The sequence below is a fragment of the Bison bison genome, unplaced genomic scaffold (genome assembly GCF_000754665.1).
Source record: "Bison bison bison isolate TAMUID 2011002044 unplaced genomic scaffold, Bison_UMD1.0 scf7180017864479, whole genome shotgun sequence".
Lineage (NCBI taxonomy): Eukaryota > Metazoa > Chordata > Mammalia > Artiodactyla > Bovidae > Bison > Bison bison.
Genome location: NW_011495039.1, coordinates 4485277 through 4503813, shown reverse-complemented (window position 1 = coordinate 4503813; position 18537 = coordinate 4485277). Strand labels below are relative to the sequence as shown.

The following is an 18537-nucleotide window of genomic DNA, read 5'->3' as shown; positions in this document are numbered from 1 at the left end:
ATCTCTTTGTGTGTGTGTGCGTGCTCAGTCGCTCAGTCGAGTCCAGTTCTTTGTGGCCCCATGGACCGTAGCCCACCAGGCTCCTCTGTCCATGGGATTCTCCAGGCAAGAGTACTGGAGTGGGTAGCTATTCCCTTCTCTAGGGGATTGCCTTGCTTTATACAGTAAATAAATTCTGAGAGTTGACTAAATAAGGTTTTTAATTTTAAAGAATGATAGGAAATTATTTATACTAGTAGTCATCAAATGTACTCAATAAAGGAACAGACTGTAAACAGTTTAGATTTCATGGGTCACATACAATCTTTGCCTCATGTTCTTTTCCATTATTTTAAAACCCCTTAAAAATATAAAAATAATTCTCTGCTTATAGATTGAAGAAAAGTAGGCCACAAAGCCAGATCTGACTCACTAATAGTTTTCTGATCACTGACTTACATTCATATTATAATAGTTTAAATACCTTATAGGTAGTTTATGCAAGAAATTATGAAAAGAAATTGACAACAAATCTTTCTGGTAGGCTAATAGATCTAGTGTATAAACCTAAATGTATATTGTTTGTTTTACTTAAAGCTAAACATAAATAAGACAGGCTACTAAGGAAGTGTTCCTTTGCCCTAAATGTTGAATTTCTAAATATGTAAAATCCAATTATTTTGAGAATTTAGGCAATAACAAGTACACCATAAAATACAGAGTAGAATTTATGCAGAAGAACGTACAAAGCTGCTTTTCTTTCTGAAAAATGCATCAGACTTTCTAATGCTGCTGCTGCTGCTAAGTCACGTCAGTCGTGTCTGACTCTGTGCTACCCCAAAGACGGCAGCCCACCAGGCTCCCCCGTCCCTGGGATTCTCCAGGCAAGAACACTGGAGTGGGTTGCCATTTCCTTCTCCAACGCATGAAAGTGAAGGGTGAAAGTGAAGTCACTCAGTCGTGTCCGACTCTTAGCGACCCCATGGACTGCAGCCTACCAGGCTCCTCCGTCCATGGGATTTTCCAGGCAAAAGTACTGGAGTAGGGTGCCATTGCCTTCTCTTAGGATGCATATATTAATTAGAAATTTAAAACTAATTTAATATACAAAATATTAGTAAACCCAATCAATATTTCTGCAGATATTTTGAATAAAGCATTGTATATAATTAGATTTTTATTGAATTGGTAATATTAGTGCTGTACAAATCAAAACCAGGCTCTTGGTGGTCAGGATAGTGGTTATTTTCCTGTGCACCCACTATAGTGTGTATTATGTGTGTGTATATGTATTATGTAAAAATCATACAGTTTATAATTTTTTGCCTATTCCTTCAAAATCTACAAGAAATATATCTAGATTATTAAGCAAAGCAAACAAAAATTGAGTGCTCCCAAGTTTGGTTTTGGCAAGTTGATGGTTTCAGATGGTGATTTTTAAATTTTTGAAGTTATTTTGTCTTATATTTGTTATGAATGAAACTATTCTCTCTCTTGAAAGGGACAACAAATTAACAAATAGGCAATTTCATGTAGGTGCTGAGACACCACACCCATCCCATTTACACTATCTTATTGTACCGCTCTTTGAACTGTGTCTTTAACAGAATTTTAAGAAAGCAACTATTTGTTGATTATTTCTTATTAGTGATTGGAATATGGGATCCTTAGTATTTTTTTATAGCATATGGTGCTCACTCAGGAAATTTTGCTTACTGACAGTCCTAACTCTCATTCATAGTTTTTTTCTTTTGTGGTGTTTTTTTAATTCTAAAAATGGCAGAATGTGCTTCCTTATTTATACCAGATTTTCAATATGAGATGAAAAGTTATTAAAAAGCCAGGGTTCATGTTTTCAGAATGTGTCAAGGGATCCCTGCAGGTTTAGTCCTGGCATTTAGCATCCTTAAAAATGGTGATTTGGCATCAGAATCACTTCAACATCCTCCACCAAAAAGTCTTTATATTAATCTTAACAGTATCCTTAATAAGACAGAGAGGTTTTGTTTGACTAGTTAAAATAAATTTTAGAAGTGCTAAAGTAAAAAGAAAGTTGCTGAGTATCCATCAACTTAGAGGAAATAAATCAAGTAATCCTAGTCCCCTAAATATTCCATTGACATTGTGTAGCATACGGTTTGTGATAAATACATAATCACTAAAAATTGTTTTACTTATTTTATTAAATATTTAAGTATACAAGATTTTATATAGTTATGGCATAAAATACTTCATCAAATAGCACCTGTTTTATCTTATGTAGAATTATCAAGTGATAATTCTACATAAGATAAACTAAGCTTCTAGTAATACTTGATTTTTCTCTTTAGGAGGCCAAATGATTTTATAGATATAGTTAAAACTTAATTGTAATTTTTAATTGATGAATATTCTGGTAACCTAAGAAATTATTTTAGTATATAGGGATACCACATATTATCTTTTTAATGAAAAACACTGTTATATCTGAATGCTAAATTTTGAAAAAATGGAGAATGCAAAATAAGGGCCTTGATTTCCTCAGTATTGATACAATGCCTGTACATGTAGTAATACAGTTTTTAAAAACTTTATTATTATGGAAAATTTCAAACATACACAAATTAGAAGGAGTACTGTAATAAATCCTCATGAATCTATCAATTAGATTTAAGAATTATCAGCACACAGCCAGGCTCATCTCAGCTATATCATTCTCTTATCCCATCTCCATTTTTGAATACTGTAGGCCCTTGTTGGATAGTTATTTTAAATATAGTAATGTGTATATGTCAATCCCAAACTCCCTAACTATCCCTCCTTCCCCCCAGTAACCATAAGTTCATATGGGTTTGTTTCTGTCCTTGTGAATGAATTCATTTGTGTCTTTTTTTAGTTTTTACATTCTACATATTAGCAATGTTATGTATTTGTCTTTCTCTGACTTGCATCACGCAGTATGACAATTTCCGTGTCTATCCATGTTGCTGCATCATTTCATTCTTTTTAATGGCTGAGCAGTATTCTGTTGTATCTGTATGTACCACCACTTCTTTATCCATTCCTCTGTCAGTGGTCATTTCACTGGTGATAGCATGAAGAGGAGCTGTGCATGTTTCCTGCACATTCCTTGCAGAATGTTGTTCTAGATCCTGCATTCTATAAGACTATCATAGACGGGGCTCTCTTTCTGTGCTGTGGCAGGATAGGATACAAAGAGAAGTTTCCACTTCTTCAACATTTAAACCCTTTACATTCTATGTGATCTCGACTAGCAAGAGTAGCCTGGCTACTCAGGGCTTCTCTGGAAAGCATTCAAAAAGAGTGATTCCTGGGATTAATTCTAGGTGAATGTGGATTGACTCAGTTCCTTCCAAATCACCAATGATTGATTCTTGGCGAGTTAGTAAAATAATCCATTTGTTGATGTGTTAGTTGTTCAGAAGTGTCTGACTCTTTGTGACCCTATGGACTGTAGCCCCACCAGGCTCCTCTGTGTATGATAATCTCCAGGCAAGAATGCTCGAGTGGGTTGCCATGCCCTCCTCCAGGGGGTCTTTCCAATCTAGGAATCAAACCCAGGTCTCCTGTACTGTAGAAGAATTCTTTACCATCTGAGCTGTCAGGGAATCCATATATAACTAATTATTTTTAATTCCATCTTTGTTTTTCTAAAATCTGGTTTCATGGTTAATGTATGAAATTATGACTTGAATCTGCTATTGATTTTCCTTTGCTTACAGCAATGATATTACAATTACAGTGACTCTTACAAAAGGCAGCTCAGGGAATCGAGAGGCAGTGTAAAAGTTAAGGCATTTTCTTCCTTTATGTAGGTTTCATATGTTACAAGCCACTCAGTCGTGTCCCACTTTTTCTGACCCCATGGACTGTAGCCTACCAGGCTGCTCTGTCCATGGAATTCTCCAGGCAAGAATACTGGAGTGGGTTGCCATTCTCCAGGGGATTAAGTATAAATGAAATAAAATAGAAGGAATTTTCAAACTTGGAAATAGTTAACTTTAAAAATAAATTTGAGATTTTACTGATCCTTATCAGACAGTATTCATTTTTCTGGATACAAATTGCCTCAAGCCTAAAGGGTACATTAGATGTTTTGAAAACTTAACTGAGACAGCATTTGATTTTTGTTTACCATTGAAATTGTTTTCTCCTATGCATAATGTGAAATGTTTTTCATGTACTTTATTGCTTATCCACTTGTTTTACTGTAGCATATCAACTTGTTTTTATTGTATTTGGCAGGCTTGTTTATTTCAGAAGGTTTGGGGAGCATTTTAAAAATGTTAGTTGGCAAGACACTTTTTGAAGAACTGACCATACTCCATAGGTCTGCATCAGTACCCTTTATTGAGGAGATGGTGTTACTTATTAGAAAGGTTTAGGAGTGAGAGGTGATGATTATTTCCAGATCAAGTCTTAGTTCACTTGCCAACTGTGGCCACATTCTCTTGGGCACATTCTACCTAATCTGGCCCACACATCTATTGTCACTTAATGTTTTAGGCTCAAATATACTGTTCCAAGGGCCACTCCTTCCTATCATGCATGTGCAAAATTTTTGTACTGTTGTTGTATTAATGACACAAAATATTACAAATAAATCTCCATTTACTTTATAGAAAAACATAAATTGGCATATAAAATACAGTTTTTGAATTTTATTTTGAATTCTATCTTTAATTGTATATCTTGCACTGGCTTTCTCTCACTTTCCTTGTGATGGAAGGTATAATAGGATAAATCTCTTGGTAATATCACAATTGCTCCAAATGTCAGCCAATGCAAAGACATCATTGTTGTTGTTCAGTCACTAAGTCGTGTCACGCTCTTTGACCCCATGAACTGCAACACAGCACTTTCCTCTGGCCTTTACTGCCTTCCAGAGTTATTCCTGTCCATTGAGTTGGTGATGCTATCTAAACATCATATCCTTTGCTTCCCCCTTCTCCTGTTGTCTTTGATCTTACCCAACATTAGGGTCTTTTCCAATGAGTCGGCTCCCTGCATTAGGTGGCCAAAGTACTGGGGCTTCCCTATGGGCTACAGCCCACCAGGCTTCTCTGTCCATGGGATTTCCCAGGCAAGAATACTGGAGTGGGTTGCCATTTCCTTCTCCAGGGGATGTTCCTGACCCAGGGATTGAACTCGCGTATCCAGCTTGGCAGGTGGGTTCTTTACCACAGGGAAGCCCAAAGACATAAATTAGTATAGACAGATTGCAGTGGTTGGCCCTTGGAGGAGAAATTTGTGTATTGTAGTTTCTTTGGCATATAGGGATGATTGAAATAAATATTATCTATCTGCACATAAGTAATGACTGTACATTCACCCACAGTACTGTAGTTTTTCTTTATAATCACACAGTCTAAATATTTTCTATTGGCCAAAATTCATAAATAGTTCACTGTTAATAAAAATAAAATAACTATGTCAATGAAAATGAGAAAATATCCTTCCTAAGTTTTTGTAGAGGTTATACTTTTAAGGGAAAAACATGTGTCCAACTATTGTGTGTGTACAATAACTTACGAGGGGCTTTATAAGAAATTGCACTGGGAGAGATGAGATGTTCATATAAATAATTTCTGTGTGAGGCAGTGTAAATGGTGAATTGAATAGGCAATATTGAGGACTGGAAAAGACAGGTCGTTTCTGCTTGAGATGATTGAGAAATAATTCTTGGAACAGATATCAGCATCAAATAGATATCAACATCAACTAAGGTGGAAAATTCTGAAAGACCACAAATTATAGACATGAAGGCAGGAACTAAACTGCCATGGTATTAATAAGGACTCTGACAAGCCTGACACATAGTTGGCTCTCAGTAAATATTTCTAAATTATGACTGAATGTTGGATTTTTAACTAAAGCAAAATTTATATAATGCGAGTTCTAGGAGATTGTGTTAGGCAAGTAAGGACAAAAATGGTAGAAGGCTTAAGGTACATGTTAATACGTCTTCATTTATTCTTTGAACAATTATTTTTTGGATCCGTGCTATGTGCTGGGACCTGTGATATACACTAAGACAAACATGTTCCGACCATCAAGGAGCTTAGAGTATAACTTAGGTGAGAAAAATTCATGTTTTATTTTTCTTAAAAGCAAAGTTCTGTTACTTGATTAATTTTTCAATATAGGTCATTAAGCAGCTACTGCACAAATGACATCAGTCTTAATAACTATGCTTGGCAGAGTCACGAACAAAAGACTGTGGGGATGTTGTAACCGTGTGTATTTATATCAGGCTACTGATAGAAGGCTTAATTTAAAAGGTGAATCCTTGGGCGTTTATAAAGGAGACAGATGAGAGGCATGTGGCAGGCATCAAGCAGATGCTTTTATGGAAGCCAGGGAATTGCTTCTTTTTGAGAGAAGGTAGGAATGGCACCTGTTAGATCATACTAGTTTCATGATTTCAAATTTGTTCATTGTGTTCTATTAACATTTCTGAAATGATAAGTTATGTTGAACGTCTTAATTGAGTCACTTAAGGCTTTCATCCTTGATTTTCTATAAACAAACCATCTACTCTTTTGCTATTATTTGAAGACTTTAGTAAACATTCTTTAAAGAGAAATGCCTTTTACAATTTTTTATTAACTTATTTCTGGCTGTGCTGAGCATTCATTGCTGTGCAGGCTTTTCTCTAGTTGCGGCAGGTGAGGGCTGCTTTCTAGTTGCGGTGCGCAAGCTTCTCGTTGCGTGGCTTCTCTTGTGGAGCATGGGCTCTAAGCACGTGACCTTCAGTAGTTGCAGCACACAAGCTTAGCAGCTGTGGCGCAGAGGCATGGTTGCCCTGCAGCATGTGGGATCTTCCTGGACCAGGGACTGAACCTGCAGTAGCAGGAACCAGTGTTCCCTGCAGTAGCAGGCAGATTCTTTACTGCTACACCACCAGGGAAGTCCTAAGTAGAAACACCTAAAGACAGATACTGATTGACAGCATGCGAAGGAGGAGTTTGTGGCTGACTCTAGTAAGCAGAATAGTGGTTCCCCACCAAGTGTCCTGGGTCTAACTTCTGCAACCTGTAAATATGATACTTGAAATGGGAAAGGTGAATTAAGGTTGCACATGAAAACAAGATTGCTAACCAGCTGACCTTCAAGCAGGGAGGTCATGCCAAGTGATCTGAGTGGGCCCAATGTGTTGTTGTTTTTTTTTTTTAATTTATTTTGATTGGAGGATAAATATTTTCTAATACTATGTTGGTTTCTGCCATACATCAACATGAATCAGCCATTGATATACGTATGTCCTCTCCCTCTTGAACCTCTCTCCCATCTCTGGTTCCATCCCATCCCTCTAGGTTGTTACAAAGCACTCGGTTTGAGCTCCCTGTGTCAAACAGCAAATTTCCACTGGCTATCTCATTTTACATTTGGTAATGTGTATGTTTCAGTAAGTGGAAGAGGGAATCAATTTTCAGAATGATAGGAAGTGAGAAAAAGACTTTACCAGGTATTGCTAGCTTTGGAGATGGAAGGGGCCACAAGCCAAAGAATGTGGGTAACTCTTGAAGCTGTCAAAAGCACAGAAATGGGTTCTCTGCTAGAGCTATTATCCCAGTGACATCTGTGTTATTCTTCTCAGCTGCAGAACTCTTAAGATAAATTTGTATTGTTTTAAGCCACTAAATTTGTGCTAATTTGTTATGGCAGCAAATAGGCAACTAATGTGTAAGCACTTAATAGTGGTAAGGATCACTTACAGGTTATTGTTAGAAGCTTGAAAGAAAGTATTATATATTAATGACATAAGAAGTTACAAACAGATGTGAAAAATGTTAAAATTTAATCTCATAAATTTATTTATTTTTAAAATTAATTTGTATTGATTGTAGTATAGTGGCTCAGTGGTAAAGAATCCTCCTGCCAATGCAGGAGGCTCAGGTTTGATCCCTTGGTTGGGAAGATCCCCTGGAGAAGGAAATAGCAACCCACTCCAGTATTTTTGCCTGGAGAATCCCATGGACAGAGGAACCTGACAGGCTATAGTCCATGGGGTTGCAAAGACTCAGACATGACTTAGTAGTTAAATATCAACAACAACATAGTTGATTTACAATGTTGTGTTAGTTTCTACTATACAGCAAAGTGAATCAGTTACACATATATATCTCCTCTTTTTTTTTTATTTCCTTCTCATTTAGATCACCACAGAGCACTGAATTAACCTCATAAGTTTAAATCATGATCTTGTTGTTTAGAATAGATGCAAGTACATAATATTAAATAAAAACTTTTGTGTACTAAACATTTTTTAAATTCTTGCAGATTAAGTAACAATGTTAAACAAAAATGAAGTAAGTTTGTCATGTAACTTAAGGAGTATAAAAGGGAGATGTGCTGTGTGTGCTTAGTTGCTATCATGTCCGACTCTTTGTGACCACATGGACTGTAGTCTGCCAGGCTCCTCTGTGCTTGGGGATGCTCCAGACAAGAATACTGGAGTGGGTTGCCATGCCCTCCTCCAGGGGATCTTCCCAACCCAGGGGTTGAAACCAGGTCTCCTGCACTGCAAGTGGATTCTTTACCATCTGAGCTACCAGGGAAGCCCAAAAGGGAGATATGAAAAGTGTGAAAGTGAAAGTCGCTCAGTTGTGTCCAACTCTCTGTGACCCCATGGACTATACAGTCCATAGAATTCTCCAGGCCAGAATACTGGAGTGGATAGTCTATCCCTTCTCCAACAGATCTTCCCTTCCTAGGAATTGAACTGGGGTCTCCTGCACTGCAGGTGGATTCTTTACCAACTGAGCTATGAGGGAGGCCCATAAGGGAGATATATGTATTTTTAAATATGGTAACAAGATTATAAATATGCCACTACCTAGATTAATTAGATATTAACAGTATAATAAAGTACCTTGAATCTGGTGGGTCGTGTTCTGTAGATCATGATCTTGGTGAAGAGATATTCCATATCCTTTGTATATTCTTCAGATTCCTAAAATTCATAATGAAGTCTGTGTTTCTGTGTGTGTCTGTCTGTGTATGTAGGGTATGTGTTTTAACAAAATATGGATTATTTTCTCTGGTTTGAAGTTCCCAGGAAGATTTTTTGTTGTTGTTGGGGCTGGGTTTCTTACATAAGATAATGAATGACTATATATATATTTTATGATTTAATATGAAACATTTGCAAACTGCATTTTGACTCTTAAAGCAAATGTGCAGTTAATAATTTCTCAGGCATTTTAACCGGTCTCTCATGAAGGTTGTCGTGGAAGAACTAGCAGTAGATTGTCGTTTCAGAAATGTTACTTCTCTTTGAAAGATGCTATTTTTGCCTTCCTCTGTCGTGTGGCTAACTACCACACAAACTTCTTGTCTCTACCAAGAGAATTTTAAGTCTTGATATCACAGAAAGTTCCTGGGATATCAAAACTTCATTTGGCACATGCTTTAATAACTTTGACTGCTTCCCCATTTAGACTTAATTTACAAAAGATATTTTCAAATAGCTTAATATCGCAAAGTTTGAGAGTAAGTCAGCTGTACCATGACTGTTTTACAGTGTAGAAGAGTATGCCATATTTGGCATAGACATTAGTTTCTCCAGCTTGTGGGTGGTATTCTCCTTCAGATCAGAAATTGTCTTGGTTAATAAAACCACGTTGCTAGATTGAAACTGAACAAATCTATCGGTCAATCTCACTATTGGCTTCTTGCATTATGTTTTTGAATTTAAATTTTCTTATCACCAGTTGGATCCTTATCTGCTCTGCCTTCTTCTCTGATTGTTGTGAAGCTCACATGAAGTACTGTCTTGAAACTCATGTGAAATAACCTAAGGCATTGATTCCCAATAGTGTTTTCTCCACCTCACTTCCCCTAAAAGGGAATTACTTCATGATCAAATTGATTTGCGCAATGATAGTACTGTATTCCACTTGGGGAGACTCACAATTTATATTGGCTTATAAAAGATTCTGGGTAGGGAGGCAGTAAAGTTAGGTTAATTCATTATTTCCCATGTTTTGTTGACCATGACTCCCTTTTATCACAGAATATACTATATACATCATGGAATGTTATTTGGAAAAATGTCTTCAGACATAAATTTACAGATGTACTGAGGCCTTATGAGGATAAAATTTCCAATTAAACCCTTTATTTTCTTCTTTACATTTTGCAGGTAGAGAACAACAGAGGTTTGGTAAGATTTTTATTATATTTGGAGGGATTTAGGAAGAATTCTCAGCATCTTTAGTTTTATAAGTTTATTTTTTATTTAATTATTATCATTATTGTTATGATTACTACTATTATGTGCCATTTGATTCTAACTAGCCTGTTTCCAAAGTACTCATGGTAGCTCTAGTAAAAATTGTGCATGCTCTCATTTATTTTGAACACATACTAATGACTCGACAGAACTATGTTTGTGTCCAAAATCATACTATAATAGGAACATTTAGATGAGGTTCAAAAGTTCTGCCCATTTTACTCAGTTATGTATAATAGATGGTGATTGAATATTGTGACATTTATCTATAGAACAAATTGTATGTAAAGTTTATATACTATATGAGACTGTAAATCAGCTACATGAATCAACTTGCCCTTGATTGCAAATTTTTCCGTAGTTACCTTGCTCAAGGGCCATTAGTTCCATTTAGATAGTATTGGCCAGCAGGTTGAAACCTTGTTTTTGTATGCCACACTGCTTAGTCTTCATGCTTTATCTTTCTTTTTTTTTTAATAAAATTTTATTTATTTTTAATTGGAGGATAATTGCTTTACAGTGTTTCATTGGTTTCTGTGATACATCAACATGAATCCGTCGTAGGTATACATATGTCTCTTCCCTCTTGAACCTCCCTCCCAACTCCCACCCCTCCATGCTTTATGATATTTCCATGATGTAGCATTCCTTCCAGTGTTATAGATAAGGAATCTGAACTGTTGTATTCTCCCGTCACTGCTACTTTTTAGGGGAGCCACTGTTCTTCCAGTTACCTGAATCCAAGCATCACTTCTAATTATTCTCCATGTTCCAGATAGAGCCAGTAACTAAACGCTCTGAATTCTGACTCTACTGGTGTTTCGCACTTTCTTTCTTCACTGTTGCTGTGATCATTATAAGGCAGGAGCTGGGGTAGTTTCCTAGGTCATTCCCCTACTATGTCTTTTCTAAAAATTGTCTGCATACCACAGCTAAAATATCTGACCATATCTGATTCTATTGCTCATACCATTGGCACAATGCTACCATTAAGTGAGCGATTGATCCATTAGTGCTTTGCAGGTGACTAGGGAAACTATAGGTAGTCATCCGTCTGTCAGAGAGAAGTACACTCTATTTGTAATACTTCACCTAGAATTAAATGTTCAGTGTTTGACGTTACATATCCAGTGACCTATGTGTAGGTCTTCAGGTAGCCATGACCTTGTTTCTGGGCTTCCCTGGTGGCTCGGATGATAAGGAATCCACCTACAACGCAGGAGACCTGAGTTCGATCCCTGGATTGAAAAGATCCCCTGGAGGAGGACATGGCAACCCACTCCAGCATTCTTGCCTGGAGAATCCCCTTGGACAGAAGAGCCTGGCGGGCTACAGTCCCTGGGGTCACAAAGAGGCAGACACTGCTGAGCGGCTAAGCACAGCACAGACCTTATTTCACGGAGAAATACTTACCATCCTTCTTACCTCTTCCTTAAATGGATCTCATAAAAACCCTCAGATTTTTGTGCTACATGTTTTTGGTCTCATTTTTCTACAGTATTTGGTCTCAAAATAAGAGAAGTTTTTAATCCTCTGGATGTCTTAGCATAAAAGCTTTCCTGAATAGTGGCAATTTTCAGGTTTTTAATACCTAGAAGCATACATTTCAGCCACTTTTACTTTCAAGTGCTTCACTCCTGGAGAGGAAATTTGTCTCTAGATGAGTTTGTTTTGTTTGTGCTGTTTTATTTCTAAGATGGGATGATAGTGGTGGTAATGATCATGATTTAGACTTTGTACACCGCTTGCCATATGCCATGCACTATTCTCAGTGCTCTGTACACATTAACACAGCCAGTTACAAGATGAAGATTATTTAAAACATTTTCCCAACATTGTTTTTTTCCCATCATTTTTTATAGGAGATCGAACTAAAGTGTAGAACTGCCAAGCCTACCCAGTTACAAATATTTACCACAATTATTTTCTTGATGTATTTCAGGCATTTATTATTCATCTTTAAATCAGTGTGGTGAAATCTTATTACAATCATTGTTTGAGCATGAAGAAACCAAATTATAGGTGAGCTAGGGTTGAAATCGGAGAAGGCAATGGCACCCCACTCCAGTACTCTTGCCTGGAAAATCCCAAGGACAGAGGAGCCTGGTGGGCTGTGGTCCATGGGGTCGCTAAGAGTCAGACACGACTGAGTGACTTCACTTTCGCTTTTCACTTTCATGTATTGGAGAAGGAAATGGCAACCCACTCCAGTGTTCTTTCCTGGAGAATTCCAGGGACGGGGGAGCCTGTTGGGCTGCCGTCTGTGGGGTCGCACAGAGTCGGACACGACTGAAGCAACTTAGCAGCAGCAGCAGCAGCGGCAAGGTTAAAATTCGTTCCTCTTTGGCGATTTTATAACCCATTAACATGCTAAAATCTAAAAGTGCTTGAAACCTCATTAGAATTTAACACACAATGGAATTTTGAATTATACATTATTCTTAAGAGGAGATTTATTACACCTTTGTATTTATAACTTCAGATTAGATCAGATCGGTCACTCAGTCGTGTCCGACTCTTTGCGACCCCATGAATCACAGCACGCCAGGCCTCCCTGTCCATTACCAACTCCTGGAGTTTACTCAAACTCATGTCCATTGAGTCAGTGATGCCATCCAATCATCTCATCCTCTATCGTCCCCTTCTCCTCCTGCCCCCAATCCCTCCCAGCATCAGAGTCTTTTCCAATGAGTCAACTCTTTGCATGAGGTGGCCAAAGTACTGGAGTTTCAGCTTTAGCATCATTCCCTCCAAAGAAATCCCAGGGCTGATCTCCTTCAGAATGGACTGGCTGGATCTCCTGGAAGTCCAAGGGACTCTCAAGAGTCTTCTCCAACATGTTGCATTTTGAGTAGCCTAGGAAGGAAGCCAAAGAAATTTAAAATATCAGTGTGTGAATACAAACCTAGGAAAACTCTTCTCATGGATTTTACTTTTCTTTAAGAAATGGGATTATTTTGTAAGAATGGTTTATCTAAGACTAAATCAACAGTTTTATCATTATTCATATTTAAATTTACATATCAATGTTTAAAGTCTTTCTTTTCCTATACAGTGTGTTTAATAAAATATAGAACATTATTCTTGACATTAAAGACTTTTCCATCTTAAGTATAGTGAAAGTGTCGGTTGCTCAGTCATGTCCAACTCTTTGTAACCCCATGGAGTGTAGTCCGCCAGGCTCCTCTGTCCATGAGATTTCCCAGGCAAGAATACTGGAGTGGGTTGCCTTTCCCTTCTCCAGGGGATCTTCCACACCCAGGGATTGAACCTGCTTTGGAGGCAGATTCTTTACTGTCTGAGCCACCAGGGTCTCCAGTACTTAATGTAGAACCCAGTTGATAGGTGCATGCATACTTTGCACTCAGTGGAAGATCCAGGCTTGCCTATTTTACTTACACAGTTGCTTCCCTGGGGGTTTTCTTATCAGGCATTTTCAGATGCAGTGCAATAAATAATCTTCCTAACACTGTGATAATTACTAGCCTGGAAAAGATAAGAATTATACTGAAAGGTAGAATACATATGATGCTTTTTTATTTTGCCCTTTAAAGTGAAGTATTTTAATATTTATATTTACATAGCTTACTTTAATCTCTTGTGTTTAATATTTTAGATTTGTTAGTCTTTGTAGGTTACTATATCGAAAGTTCCATACAGCTGTTGGCTCATTTAGTCTATTTTCTTAACTAATTTACATAAATTATAAAAGAAAATATAGAGAAGTTTGTTTCTTAGTATTTTGCATAAAATTCAGATGTCAAGTCTTGATTAAATATTTAATAAAATGTATCATTAAAGCCTAGGTATCAAAATATTCTTTATAAATTGTTTTCTTATAAAAGATGAAAGATGATATAGGGGTTTTATGGGTACTTAATGCTGCCATTGTAGCACAAAATAGCCATAGACAAAGAACAAATGAATGAAATGGCCACGTTCCAATGACATATTAACTGCAAAACAAGAGGTAGCCTTGATTTGCTCTGAGGGCCGTAGTCTGCTGACCCCTAGTGTAAGATTCCAGCTGAAGTGGAAAGAGGAGATGATGGAACTAACTGACCAAGCGAGGAGGACCAACTAAGCAAAGGTTTGGAATTGAAGATTCGTTGACCAGTCTTAGGTGTTAATAACCAAAATGTGCTTTGGTTCCATTTCCTTGTGAAATACTTTACACCTGTCTTTAGTGCCTAAGGTATACTAGGTACTAAAATACTAGCTGTTTAAAAAAACGAATGAATGAACAGTTCTCAGGCACTATTAACTGCTTAACATTCCAAATATGAAGACATTTTAGTTGTTAAAAATGGCAGAAGTTTATAATAAATGCGTATTTTATTATAAAAAATTTATAATGTGATTATTGAAACATATACAGGAAATGCTGGGAAATATAAAACCTCATTAATGTTTCCCTATGAATTAGAAAAGGCTGTTTTTACAAGATTGAGATAAAAGTTTTATATAAGGTTGTGGTTTACATTCTACAGAAAAATTTGACAGGTCCCTTCTGGAACTTTTGTGGGTAGCAAGTGGGCCAGAGAAGTTTCAGTTCTGTCCTAACCTGGCTCTTAACTGAGGCGATTTAGGTTGAAAGTTTATTTTTTATGTCTCTGCATAATAATTTATATGAATAAAGGAAATAAGATAATGCTTCTTAAAAACCAGTCATATGATAGTAAATTAATGAATGACATAAATATGGTACATGCATTTTAATTATTTTGCTCTAACCTGTGTAGTGTTCCTTTGGGTATACTTTATTAAGAGCATTAACTCTACTTGACTTTTTTTTAATCAAAGAATTTTAATAATGGCAAAATAGTAGTAAACTTTAAGCTAATTATGTCTGGGGGGAAGTACAGTTGACCAGACTATGTAAGTCTGGTAGCCATGGCACTTCTCTGTATTTTGGAGCATACTTTCTGCTCTGGAAAAACACAGCAACTATATATGGTTAGTCTTAGAATTCCAAAATAGAAAATTATGCCTGTATCTAGGTTGGGAATATTTAATTATGTTAACTCTTAAACTATTGCACATAGCAAGTTTCTGTCTGGGTAATACAAGAGGTAACAACTTGTATTCCTTCCTTCCTTTATGGATCAGTTTTTGTTAAGTGCCTACTATATGCCAGGCACCATGGATCTAAGGACAAGTGTAGTCTAAGTGCAAGAGAAAGAAAAAGTATCTGATTTTGGTATCACCTTTGTATTTTAAATCACTTTAGTATTAATAGTTGCTTAGGGAAAAAAAAATGATATAAAGTAGTATTTATTTTTAAACTTTTTTCCACGGTAGTATAAAGAGAATCAGTGATAAAACATATATGAGCATTAACTTCATAAAATGTTGTATTTGATCAGGGCTTTCTTAGAACTCTCATTTGCACTTTAGAAAACTTCTGGCTGTAGATGAGACAGGTTCAGCAGTAGACAAGTTAGGATTTGTTGTCTCTCTTCTAGGATAAGAATTGGAGAAGCTAAATGAGATGCCAAAGGTCACAATGTTTTCGCATCCCAGATCTTCACCTAGATTGTCAGTTCCTCCTCCTTATATTCTTTCTAATACTTTACATTGACTCTTCCTCAGTTAATGACCTGACAACTTTCTCATATGAAGGAAGTCGCTCAGAAAGAGAGTAAATAGGTCCCTTAAATTTTTTAGTAGCTTCTTTAACTACTATGATTCTTACTCTATACCATTCAAATAAAACATCATTTTAAGGAAGACCCTCTATTTTTAAAAATGATTTCACAATATTTAGACACTTTTATCACTAGAAAAGTGTATTGAAAGTGAAAGTGAAGTCGCTCAGTCATGTCCAACTCTTTGCGACCCCGTGGACTGTAGGCTCCTCAGTTTATGGAATTCTCCAGGCAAGAATACTGGAGTGGGTTGCCATTTCCTTCTCCAGGGGAATTTCCTGACCCAGAGATCGAACCCAGGTCTCCCGCATTGCAGGCAGACGCTTTAACCTCTGAGCCACCAGGGACTGTGTATAAATCCCTGGGAAAAGTATATTAAGGTCATCAAATTATATTTTTTCCCTTGTGTTTATGTTTTGGAGCTTGTGTAAGATTGCAGTTATAATGAGTTTTCACACCTCAGTGATATAAGATAAAACATGAAACACAGTTTAATACAGGTAACTGTGGACTTGGGGTATAATCTGGATAACTTCTGATGATCGCTTAAAAACTCTTGAATGATTCTAAACCATTCTTGGTTAATAGTTTTTGAAGGTACTGAAAATGTATTATTTAATATTTCTTGGGCTATACTCAAGGGTAGTTTTAACTTTTTCCACTCACCCCAAAATATAGTACCTTTGTCAGTTCTGCTCTTGAATAGCCAAATCCTTTTCTTCAGAAATTTTAGGTATTTTAGCTTGCAGGTGATTTGTCTTACCTGAAAGATTATTGTGAGAGAGAGGAGGTAAACTGCAGATATTCTCTAGAAATAGTGATCTTGTTTTCACATAAACATCTTCAGCTATAAGCAGTACATTTAGAGAAATACGTCAGAAATATATGAACAGTTGGCAGCTCATGTTCTATTAACGTTGCATATTTTTATAGCATATTGGTTTTACTGTTGTTTTAAATTTACATATTTTTTTTCCACTTCAAAAATAAATAAAGCTTATGTTGTGAAACATTGTTTCCTACAGGATAGTTTCCTGAAGTTTTAATAAAGCATTGCTAGTTTATTCAGCACTCAGTGCTCATTTTTTATGCAAGATTATAATTGCAGATGTGCAGTTTACAATTCATCATGCGTTGTTTGTATACCTCATACAATATGGTAATGAAAAAGCAAAGATCATAGTTGTCTTTAAATTTTGCTTAGCGTTATTCATTAGATTTACTCTCCAGTTGTTGTTCTGTTTTCTCAAGCATTTTCTGAAATGCTTATAGGAAATAATAGAATCAAATATTTTAGTGAAAAACGCAAATATAGTGTCAGTTGAAGTTAGAAAGTTAAACCTCTTGTTGGAATAAGATTTAAATCTTAAATCTTGTTGGATTTAAATCTTGTTGGAAAATTTAAATATTATATAGTGTTTTTAATCATATTCTAATAACATGAGATTGTGTTTAGCTGTTTCTAAATTTCAACTCTCCTTTGGTATTTATCCATTACACTCCTTGTTGTTCTTTTAGTCGCTCAATTGTGTCCAACTCTTTTGTGCCCCAAGGACTGTACCCTGCCAGGCTCCTCTATCCATGGGGATTCTCCACACAAGAATACTGGAGTCGGTTGCCATGTCCTTCACCAGGGGATCTTCCCCACTCAGATATAGAACCCAAGTCTCCTGCTTTGGGAGACAGGTTCTTTACCACTGAGCAATCAGGGAAGCCCTTTCCACTCCTTAACCACATAAAAAAGGTTCAGTACAGGTCACTAGAGTTGAATTTCAGTTCTCTTTTTTCCAAAGTAGTGTCTTGTATGTTGGAGAGTGTTTTGCCTATGTTCACCTCTAAGATTTTTATAGCTTCTGGTCTTATGTTTAGATCTTTAATACATTTTGAGTTTATTTTTGTGTATGGTGTTAGAAAGTGTTCTAGTTTCATTCTTTTACAAGTGGTTGACCAGTTTTCCCAGCACCACTTGTTAAAGAGATTGTCTTTTCTCCACTGTATATTCTTGCCTCCTTTGTCAAAGATAAGGTGTCCATAGGTGCGTGGGTTTATCTCTGGGCTTTCTATTTTGTTCCATTGATCTATATTTCTGTCTTTATGCCAGTACCATACTGTCTTGATGACTGTGACTTTGTAGTAGAGCCTGAAGTCAGGCACGTTGATTCCTCCAGTTCCATTCTTCTTTTCTCAAGATTGCTTTGGCTATTCAAGGTTTTTTGTATTTCCATACAAATTGTGAAATTATTTGTTCTAGCTCTGTGAAGAATACCGTTGGTAGCTTGATAGGGATTGCATTGAATCTATAGATTGCTTTGTGTAGTATACTCATTTTCACTATATTGATTCTTCCAATCCATGAACGTGGTATATTTCTCCATCTATTAGTGTCCTCTTTGATGTCTTTCATCAGTGTTTTATAGTTTTCTATATATATCACAGCAGGATCCTCTATGACCCACCTCCCAGAATATTGGAAATAAAAGAAAAAATAAACAAATGGGATCTAATTAATTAAAAGCTTCTGCACAACAAAAGAAACTATAAGCAAGGTGAAAAGACAGCCTTCAGAATGGGAGAAAATAATAGCAAATGAAGCAACTGACAAACAACTAATCTCAAAAATATACGAGCAACTCCTGCAGCTCAATTCCAGAAAAATTAATGACCCAATCAAAA

The 18537-nt window shown here is 36.5% G+C and overlaps 1 protein-coding gene across 3 annotated transcripts in view; it reads left to right on the top strand.

Moving 5' to 3' along the window:
• ISPD (isoprenoid synthase domain containing) overlaps positions 1–18537 on the top strand; it is a 368880-nt gene that overhangs the window by 309946 nt on the left and 40397 nt on the right. For 2 of the 3 annotated variants that reach the window (XM_010862159.1, XM_010862157.1), the window contains one exon: positions 10127–10147. The exons of the other annotated variant lie outside the window; for it this stretch is intronic. In XM_010862159.1, the coding sequence (XP_010860461.1) occupies positions 10127–10147 (21 nt within the window). The remainder of the gene's footprint in view (positions 1–10126; positions 10148–18537) is intronic. 3 annotated transcript variants of the gene reach the window in all.